The sequence below is a fragment of the Meles meles genome, chromosome 6 (genome assembly GCF_922984935.1).
Source record: "Meles meles chromosome 6, mMelMel3.1 paternal haplotype, whole genome shotgun sequence".
NCBI lineage: Eukaryota > Metazoa > Chordata > Mammalia > Carnivora > Mustelidae > Meles > Meles meles.
The window spans coordinates 78,211,501-78,221,660 of record NC_060071.1 but is presented as its reverse complement, the minus strand read 5'-3'; the positions used below and the strand labels follow the sequence as shown (position 1 = coordinate 78,221,660).

At 48.6% G+C, this 10,160-nt stretch overlaps 1 protein-coding gene across 1 annotated transcript; it reads right to left on the bottom strand.

Moving 5' to 3' along the window:
* Window positions 1-735: 735 nt before the first annotated feature.
* Window positions 736-7,129, bottom strand: LOC123944872 (dehydrogenase/reductase SDR family member 2, mitochondrial-like). Its single transcript, XM_046010285.1, has 8 exons — window positions 6,981-7,129; window positions 5,244-5,421; window positions 4,371-4,472; window positions 3,129-3,199; window positions 2,266-2,317; window positions 1,585-1,719; window positions 1,172-1,227; window positions 736-847 (listed from the first exon to the last, which is right to left on the bottom strand). Exons 1-8 carry the CDS (start codon window positions 7,127-7,129, stop codon window positions 736-738), a joined length of 855 nt encoding a protein of 284 aa, XP_045866241.1.
* Between the last annotated feature and the right edge of the window lie 3,031 nt (window positions 7,130-10,160).

Genomic DNA, 10,160 nt, shown 5'->3' with positions numbered 1-10,160 from the left:
TCCCTAAGATGATCTCTAGTAGATGGATGAGCTTCAGTCTGAAACATGAGCATAAGAATCACTGAGTCAGAATGGAAGATGGCAGTGAACTCATTCAGTAAATATTTATTGAGCATCTTTTATATGCAAAGTGTTCATGGCTATGAACACGACAGACAAGGTGCCTGGTCTTGTGAAACCTACATTTGAATGAATAAAGTATATAATAAATAAGAAAACAAGTAAAAATAATAAGGTCAAAGAGTTAAGAATGCTGTAAAGAAAACAGAGCAGATAATGTCATAGAAAGTGACTGGGGTGGGAACAGCATTAATTACACAGGGTGGTCAAGGGAAGGTATCTCAGAGGTTCTATTTGATCTGAGACCTGAAAGATAAAAATAAACAAACAAAAACAGGGGCAGATAGAAAGTATCCTGCTCAATTTCCAATTTCATTGGGAAGAGTGGAAGGAAGGAAAGAAGCAGTAAAGCCTTAGGGGTGATAAGGGAAAGGACTAATCTAGAGATGAGGCTTCCAGATCAAGGGAAATGCTCATGTATCATTACCAAACAAGGATGAGCCCAGACTGGGAGTTTCCAAACATGTTTATTTCCAAATGAGAAATTTCAAACATCTTGCTTTCTTTCTCATTTCCTGTATGGTTCAGGACCCTAAGGTTCCCCACCCCCTTATTCTCCACCAAGCCCCCAGGTGCACACTAAGGACCATGGCCCCATTCTCTTAACAGTCTGCTTCACAGCTTAGGAGAGTAGCCAGCTACCACAATGTTCTCGCCAGTGATGTAGCTGGCATCTGGCGAGCACAGGAAGGACACAATCCCTGCACACTCTTCAGGCTCCCCAAACCTGAAGGAAAGAGAGCCGTACTGAGGTCACAGCCCATGCAATGTTAACCTCCGACTTTAGGTTCTGCTGGCCCAGGGTCCAGCGTTGACCCTAACGACCAGTACCTCACAGAATTCTAGTCAAATCAGGTTCCGGGGAAGGTCATGGTGGGCTCAGCAGGACCATGCCCACCCTCCAGCCCTTAGTCCCAGGCCACATGTGCCATTCTTGGCTCCACCAAGAGGGAACAGCCAGCAGACTGGGAAGTTAGAGCTCTATCTCTTCTTGAAATTGAACTTTGCTTCAGAGTAATCACAGGCCATTAAAGTCACAAACCCCACCTACCGCTGCAATCCATAGATGTCATTCAAGTCAGGTAGCAAGTATGGCAATGATTTCTCCTGGGGAGAGATTTCCGAGTCAGTGATAGGCAGACGGACTGTTGGTGGGGGTAAGGCAGGGGTAATGGGAATGGCATTGTGGCAGATTGATACCTCTGTGGGAGGATGACCCTGTTCAGGAGAGGGGAGAGGGGCAGAACTTTTCTTTGCTCCCTACTGAGAATAGAGACTCCATTCTGCAGGGAAATGAGAGGCCACTGGTGCCAAAGGCTGCAGGGCAGAGCCTCTGATTGATGGGCATGGACTGAAGTTGTAATCCAAGTATGCAGGTATCTATGGGCCCCAGGAGCTATACCAGGGAAGGGACCAGTGGGGACCATGGGGCAGGTGTTGGGGAGCAAACACTGTGATCCTTACCGCTTGGATAAAGTCAGTCTTGATTATTCCTGGCACCAAGCAGTTCACTCGGATGCCTTTTGGAGCCAGCTCTACAGCCAGGGACTTACAGAGACCCAACAGTGCTGTTTTGCTGGTGTTGTAGACTCCCAGCTTCTGAAAAGCAGAAGGAAGTAGACAGAGCGGATTGGAATGTCTACAGCAGGAGGGAATGTCACCTGAATGGCCGGAGCTGTGGTTCTGGGTCTCAGACTAAGTAGATGCACTTGGTTTTGGCCCAAACTAAAAGCCTTTCTGCCACCTTTCCCCATCTATAGTCATTTTCAAGGGGTGAAGTTTTGAGAAAGAGGGCCCTGCCCAGGCTTAGAGAAATGCCAGGGAGTCACTGCCATATGTGTCCAAGCTTGAAATGGAGAAAGCCACACTGTGCTTTCCAACATTCACCAAGAAACTGGAATGAGGAAATCCCAGAACTCAGAACTTGCTTTACCATAAACTGTTCATACCCTGGGCAAATGGCTTAACATCCTTGGCTTTCAGAGATGTTATGGCGAAGTGAGATTATAGTCCCAGATCTGCAGCAATCAAGTTCATCTCAACTCCCATCACTAGCCAGTTCGCCCACACCCCACTGTAGGGCCTCACATGAAACAAGACTCTGCTGCCCCTCACCGAGCCCCATCCAGAGGGTTTTATACTCACTGGTATTGGCACATAGGCCACCATAGATGAGACCAGAACCACAGAGCCTGTCCTATAAAGAGATGGATGGGATGAGATGACATGTGCATCCACCTAAGAGTACAGATGAGCCAGGAAGTTGTACTTGCACAGCAAGAGGAAGCCAGCTCAAGATTCAGGATAAGGTGAGAGACTATGTGGAACACTGGGGAGAAGCTAGTGGACATGAAGGTCAATGATGGGGTCAGTGCTACCCTGACCATATCCAGGGAGGTATTCCTTGGGCGGGGGACCCAAGACTGATAGGCAGCACTTCCCAAGAGCAGAGCCCCAGTAATACTCCCAAGCCATAGACTCCTGTGAGCTCAGTGTGCCACCAAGCAGTCCCAGCCTGGCCTGCTTCCAGGTAGCCCAGGACACAGAAGAGCCAGGCTCTGCAGGTGACTTGAGGAGGAACAAATGCCATAGTTCCTCTAACAAGAAGGGAAACTGGTGAGATGGCTCACAGAGGAGGGCTGGAGTCAAAGGACCAGAGCTGGGGTTCCAGGTGACCCCCTTCTTGACCCTTCTTCCCTGGAGCTTCCACTACAGGGGCAAGGTCCCTGCATTCTCTCAGATCAAAAGAACAAGGGCACATGACAGGTCCTCTGAGGAGCTGGAAGGCAGGTTTCTCCTCCTTCCCAGCAAATTTTTTTTTTCCTTCAGAATTGTCTCATCTCATAGGGAAGAAGTAGGTTTGAGAATGGAGAACATGTCCCAAAGGACACACCTCCCACTTCTCCTGCCACCCTCCACTTCCTGGGCCCCTGCCCAAGTGCTTCATGTAGTGCAGAGGACACCCATGCACGAAGACCCCAGGGCCCACCAGCCCCTCCCTGCCACACCCCCTGTTCTCCATGTGGGGCAGCAGCTGGCTCAGCAGCAGCGCCGGGGACTTCGCATTCACGTCCAGGATCTGAAATCAGAGCAGAGAAGAGGGAGAGATGAGGTCTGTCCAATGTCCATTCTCACTGGTCACTTGGAGACCTGTGGCCAGAGCAGGACCCAAGGTACTTCCCATAGCCTCAGAACTTGGGTCCTGATCTTTGACTGTGTACAATGGACAGGGTCCTTCAGGAGAAAGAATGTGAGGGCCTGTGTCGGATTCTCAGGTTCCTGTCCTGCCCAGATCATAGGAGAACCACCAACAAGCTGTGGTTTGGGAGACCCTCCCATGGCTGGTATCCACACCACCTCTCCTCAGTCAACATGGCCCTCCAGAGAGGAGGCCTGAGAAAAGAGAAGGGGGGAAGAAATCAGGATGATTTGTTTTTGATGAGTGCCTTAAAGGAAGTGTGGGTGAAAGAGAGAGGGAATCCACACTGAGCACTCACTCTGTCAGGAAATGTTCTGAACTGGTTTTGTTTTGTTTTTAATTGGAAAAGTCTGAGGATGACTGAGGAGTGAGAAGGGGGAACTGGGAATTGGGTCCAGAAGACCAGGGAATGTGAGAAACAAACAGAGGTGGGGCGGGATCTGCAAGGACAGATGGCAGGAGCTGGTCAGTGGAAGAAGACTCCGTGAGGAGGGAATGGCTCACCCTGCCCACGGACCCATCTCTGCCTAGGAGAGGGGGTGGGTCAGGACTGTGCCGACCCTTCTCAGGGGACCTCCAGGACAGCAGGGGCAGGAGGGCAGGGGCAACAGAAGCCCCTAGAATGCTTGGTGGATTCCAGATAGGATAGCAAGTCTGGATGGGGGTCCCTCCTCTCAGCTGTGTCTGTGGACAGGTGAGGGACCCTTGGGACAGCCAGACTGAAGGGATCAGAGTGGGTGCCCATGAGTCCAGACCAGAACAGCCTCAGAATCCTTCACCGTAGACAGATCAGAAATCTCTTCTGGAGTCTCAGGACTTTGTAGCAGTGGCCAGGACAAGGAGAGTCAACCTGGAGAGTCCTAAGAGAGGGGAGGCTGCTGGTGCCTGGCATACATAGACCATGGTAGTGCCTGTTAGCTTCCTTTCATCCCCCACCCATCAAAGTCAGTAGTGACAGGAGTATGAGGGACCTTAGGTACTATGTGTGTATGTGCAAATATGGTGGACAGAGAACCATGCAGGCTGTGTAAGATCCTACCCCAATCCTCACCTTGTCCCACACCTGTTCACTGGCCCCCAGAGTGCTCCCCACCAAAAGGTTGACCCCTGCCACGCACACCAGGAAGTCGATGCCCCCACAATGCTCCAGGGCCTGTGGAGGAAATGACAGGATAGGGGTTGAAGGAATGGAATAAAAGTTCCCAGAAGCCTCTCTCCTTCCCCAGCCAGCTGATGACCTAGAGCAAAGTAAGTAACCCCTTCCTGCCTGGGGCCATCCTAGGGCAGAGTCAGACCTTGGAGATCAGAAGTTGAGTGAGATATTTGTTTCTCGCCTTCCTGGAAGCATCTAATTTCTGCCCCACAAGATACCCACTTGGTAGCCTGTTCCCCAGTCCAGATCTTTACTCATGGGGTTGTTGCTTCTACACTACCCTTTCTCGCACCTCTGCCTCACAGCTCACCCCTTCCAGGACTGGTCTTAACCACATGAACTGGTCTTAACCCAGACTGTGACTCTAGTGGGCTCTCCAACCCAACACCTGTGGTGCACTAGCACTGTGCTGCTCACACTCTAACAGGTACACTCACCTGGAGTCTGGTTAAATGCGATTTTAATTCAGCAGCTCTGGGGAGATCTGAAATTCTGGGTCCCCAGCAAGCTCCCAGGACACGCCCCACTGAGGGGTCATCAGACTACCCTTTGATAACAAGCCTCTAGTCTAGGCCATGTGAGTTCCTTCCTTACCCAGAGCATCCCTTGTCAGCCACACTGACACAACACTGGTTGTCCATTTGTTTTATCCCTTGAGCAGGACCCTATCCTGGGTCACATGTGTTGTTGGCCTAGACACCAATGCTAGAGACCTCCAGCCCCTCCTATCAGGGCTAGGCCTGCCATCTGCCTTCCAGCCCTGGCTTTCACGGTGGCCACCAGCCGCTCCCGGTCCTCAGCCTTCCCAACGTGGCACACGGTGCCTGTCACGCTCAGCCCCTCTCCCTGTAGCGCGGCCACTGCCCGGTCCACGTTCTGCTGCTTCCGGCTGCTGATGACCACATGGGCCCCGTCCTGGGCCAGGCGCCACGCAATGGTGAAGCCGATCCTGTGGGCAGAGATGGCTGTGGTGGCTTTATTCCCTTCCCATTCTCCCCCTCCTGATCATGAACACAAACTGAGTTCCACAGTATGGCCCAAGAGCTGCCTCCAAATCCTTCCGAGCAGGGAGGAAGAACAATTTAATATGACTATACACATCAGGCCCTCATTTAAGTCTTACCATGTATAACAATCATATTTTAGAGGGGAGAAAATTTTCACATTAATTTTGTTAAAGGAAGGTTTTATTTATTTTTTTAAGTCTTTTTTAAAAGATTTTATTTATTTATTTGACAGAGAGAGTGAGAGCGCATAAGTACATCAGACAGTGGGGAGAGAAAGCTGGAGAAGTAGACTCCCTGCCAAGCAGGGAGCCCAAAGTGGGGCTCGATCCCAGGACTCTGGGATCACGACGTGAGCCGAAAGCAGATGCCTAACCATCTAAGCCACCCAGGCACCCCAAAAGGAAGGTTTTAAAATGAACATTTGTAAATGTGGGGGGCACTCAGCCTCGATTATAGAGAACCCTCAGCTGCCCAACATTCTCTCCCTTAGTTCTAACCAGAGGCCTCTGGTAGGAATTCCTTTCTCTAAGCCCAATAGTTTCTTCTGCTCTGCAGTGGAAAAACTTTCCTGCTGAAAAAGATGTTCTGTTCCCTATGCATCTCCTTACTTTAAGAGGTCTGAAGCTGCTCTGGGCAGGGCTGGCTGAGTCCCGGTAATGAAAGGGCAGAAGGCATATTTCTCCTGTCTCCTGAAAACTCTCTGGGCAGCTTGGCATTTTGGAGGTATTCATTTGTTATGAAGGCTGGGCAGGGGGAGCCCACACAGATTTAAAACACCATGTGGGTCTGGGAAACCTGGAATGATTAAGCAGTTCTAAAATGGAATGGTCCAAATTAGTGATGGTCTAGACCATGAACAGTCAAAAGGAAGATGGTGGCCCTGAAGCACTCAACACCAGAAGCCTCCTTTCCTCCTGTCTGCAGTAATGACTCATTAGAGGTAGTGGCTCCTTGTGGCAATTAGAGAAGGAGCAGAACTGGAGGGACACTGGAAGAAATATGGCAAAAGGGGAGGTTCATCTATAAAAGGTCTCTGAGTTGGTCTTGAGATGTTGTCCTGCCCATTGCCTTAGTGCCGGTGGGCATTATGCAGCCAGTGAAACCCCGAGTCTGAGAGGCAAGTAGGTCTTGGGCTTCTCCCTGATAGACCAGGACCCTAAAAGACCACAGTGTTGTGCCTAGGAAGGACAGGGAAAGAGGGCTGTCCTGATGATAACGAGTTAAATGTCTTCTGGTTACCCAGCAAGTACATGGCAGAGATTAGATTCCAACACTACTCTGATTGACTCAGAATCAGCTGGTTTTCCAACTACATCATTCTTGGAACTCAGAAACCAGATGTTTTAGGGAGAGTTGCTAAGATTTAGAGTTCGTTGTAAATGCTGGAGATGTGGGGGTGTCAGGCAGGGATGTCTGAGAAGGGCACTGACTGCTGAGCTCACTCTGGGATGGGGACACTAACATCTTGTGATATTGCAATGAGGGATTCCCTTTCGCTTACCCCTTTGTGGACCCAGTGATCACAGCCACTTTCTCAGCCAGGGAGCAGCTCCTGTCTGCACTATTGCTGCTCATTCTTGCTGACAGAGGCACGGAGGAGTGACAAAGACCCCTAAAGGCCCATGACACAGTTCTGAGCATGGCAGTCATTGGCCTCCTTCTGTCTGGACCCACTCTGAGGAAGAACCTGGAAAGACAATCACAACAAGAAATATATCAGGATCTGTGTCTTCGTGCATCCTTCAAACTTCCCAGGGAAGTACAGAGCTGCTCGTGCCTTTCCACTACCTGTCCACTGAAGGGCCTCCTCATTGTAGTGAACCACACCACCACCACAGAGTGGGCAGCCATGGTGCTGGGCTGCCGGTAGATGCCTGAGGAATTCTTGCCTGACACCTCCACACACCCCAAACAAGGAATGTCACTGTACTCTTCTGAGAGTCACCTTTGTACTTCCCTCCCCATATCCATGCTTCCACAAAGATGCTGCTTTCAACTTTTTCTCAACTTTCCCCAGCCTGTTGCAACAACCTGGCCCAAGCTCTTGTCAAGTCCCTGATCTGCCACAACCTCCTCTTCTCTCAGCTCCTCACTGAAGCCACAGCCTTAGCCCCCGCATCAGAGATACCAAACTTGTCAGCATTTGACAGGCAAGTTGCTTCTCCTCATCACAAATGACTCTCATCCAACGGTAGATGAAAGTCCAACCATTCTCTTCTGGTTCCCAAACTTTCGTGGGGTCTCCACACTCACCCCTCCTTCACACTTTTCTGGTCCACCTGCCCAAAGATCCCATGGCACCTTTGCCATTGCAACTGTATCAGCAACACCTCATTTCTGCAACAACTCTCTCTCACCTCACATCTTTCATCTTCTGGGGAGATCAAGGAGAAATTGTCTTAGGCTGGCCCTGGAGATGGCTCTGGGAAACCATGTTAGGGGTGTGGAGGGAGAGAGACAGAAGGGAAGATTGTCCACGAGAGGTGCTTGACCAACCATTCTAGTTTTCCAGGACTGTGGTTTTTAGTACCGAAAGACCCAGATTCCATGGAACTGCTCAGTCCTAAGCAAACCAGGATATTCGGTTCATCTCATGAAAGTATATTTCCAACTCCTACCAGTCATTTGTTGAGGACTGTTCCTGAGCAGCATTAGTTCCATCACATTTTCAACCTCCCCAACCTGTGCTCAGAAACCTTCAGGAAAAGTCATAGCTGCTCATTGTTGGACATTGAGCTTCCATGGACAGAAATATGAATGCCCTGGGGACAGAAGCAAGACACAAATAGCATCTGTTACTTATGTCACATTTATTGACGATTATGTCCTAAACATAGTGCTATGCACACTACATTTTTTTTTTCAGTTTAATAATCATGATAACATTTGGAGTTAGTGGCAGTCACTATCCACATCTTGCTGAACCGTAAACCGAAACAAAGAGTTAAATTGTTCAGTCTCTCACCAGAAAGTGAAATGCTCAGGTTCAAAACCAAGTCTACTGAATATAGTTTACAATTTTAATATCTAAATTCTACTGCCTTCTCTGACTTCCTCAGGGAGGGGCTACTTGTTCTGAGCCCACAGAACTTATATATTTGTCTTGGCTACCCTCAAACTTTAAAAATAAACATATACTTATCATATGACCAACAATTGTACTCCTGGGCATTTATCCCAGAGAAATGAAAACATATGTCCACACAACATCATGCACATGAACATTTATAGAAGCTTCATTTGTATTAGCCAAAGCTGGAAATGACTCAAAAGTCCTTCAATGAATGGTTGAGCCAAGTGTGGTACATTTTCTCAGTGGTGTAAAATAAAATATATTTCATCTCCATCCTTGGTTCCTGGCTCAGAGCTCCTAAAACCCTTGGGATTTTTTGAGTGATAGGGGTATCTTTTGTTATTCATAAGGAGCCCCTTTCCAATCACAAACTAAGTTCATGCTAGTAAGGTGACTTAAGGTGGGGCTCCTAGGTAGCCCCAGGATGGGGCCAGTCACCAGAAAGACTGAGTGATGAGAAAATTGGAACCAGCAGCTCCACCCACCCACCTCAGGAAGAGAGAGAGGGGCTGGAGGAGGAGCTCTATAAAAACTCTTGAATAATGAGATTCAGAGAGCTTCCAGAAAAAGGTATTGAAACCATACATACGTGCGCACGCACACACACACACGCACTCACCTATACATTGCCCTATACATTAATTCCACAGGGCTGTTCCTACGTCGTATCTTTTTTTATTTTAAGTAACATCAAATTTTATTTTTTTTAAAGATTTTATTTATTTTTATTTGAGAGAGAGAGTGAGAGGGGAGAAGGTCAGAGGGAGAAGCAGACTCCCCATGGAGCTGGGAGTCTGATGCAGGACTCGATCCTGGGACTTTGGGATCATGACCTGAGCCAAAGGCAGTGGCTTAACCAACTGAGCCACCCAGGCGCCCTCTAACTTGTATCTTTTATAATAAACCAGTCAATTGAAGTAAACAAAGTGTTCTCCTGAGCTCTGCAGGTCATATTAGCAAATCATCAAACCTAAGAAAGAGGTTGTGGGGATTCCCAATTTATAGCTGGTTGAGTCTACGGCCATACCACCCTGAACGCGCCCGATCTCGTCTGATCTCGGAAGCTAAGCAGGGTCGGGCCTGGTTAGTACTTGGATGGGAGACCAATTTATAGCTGGTTGATCAGAAACATGGGTGGCTTGGGACTTGTAATTGGTGTCTGGACTAGGACAGTCATATGGGACCAAACCCTTAAACCTCTGGCATCTGAGGCTCACTAGTTAATGTCAGAATTGAATTACATTATTGGGCACCCAGCTGGTGCTGAAGAATTTGTTGGTGTTCGAAAACACTCTAGAGCAATAAAAAGAAACAAACTACTGATATGTGCAACAGTTTGGATGGAGCTCAAGGAAATTATGCTGAGTGAAAAAGGCAGTTCCCTTAATGATTCCACTAATATGGCGTTCTCAAAAGGACAACATTATACATATGGAGTAGAGATTTGTTATTGCCAGGGGTTAGGGAAGGAGATGGGGGAGGCAGATGGGTGTGGCTCTAAAGATGTAGCACAAGGGATCTTTTTTTTTTTTTTAAGATTTTATTTATTTATTTGACAGAGAGAGAGAGATCACAAGTAGGCAGAGAGGCAGGCAGAGAGAGAGGAGG

What these genes read in the sequence shown, in the direction of transcription:
- LOC123944872 (XM_046010285.1), bottom strand. Translation starts at nt 7,129, where the DNA reads ATGACTGCCATGCTCAGAACTGTGTCATGGGCCTTTAGGGGTCTTTGT. An exon ending in GTGAACAGGTGTGGGACAAG is followed by an intron (nt 3,200 to 4,370) that starts GTGAGGATTGGG and finishes CTCTGATTTCAG; the next exon opens with ATCCTGGACGTGAATGCGAA. An exon ending in TGGCCTATGTGCCAATACCA is followed by an intron (nt 1,720 to 2,265) that starts GTGAGTATAAAA and finishes TCTGCTTTTCAG; the next exon opens with AAGCTGGGAGTCTACAACAC.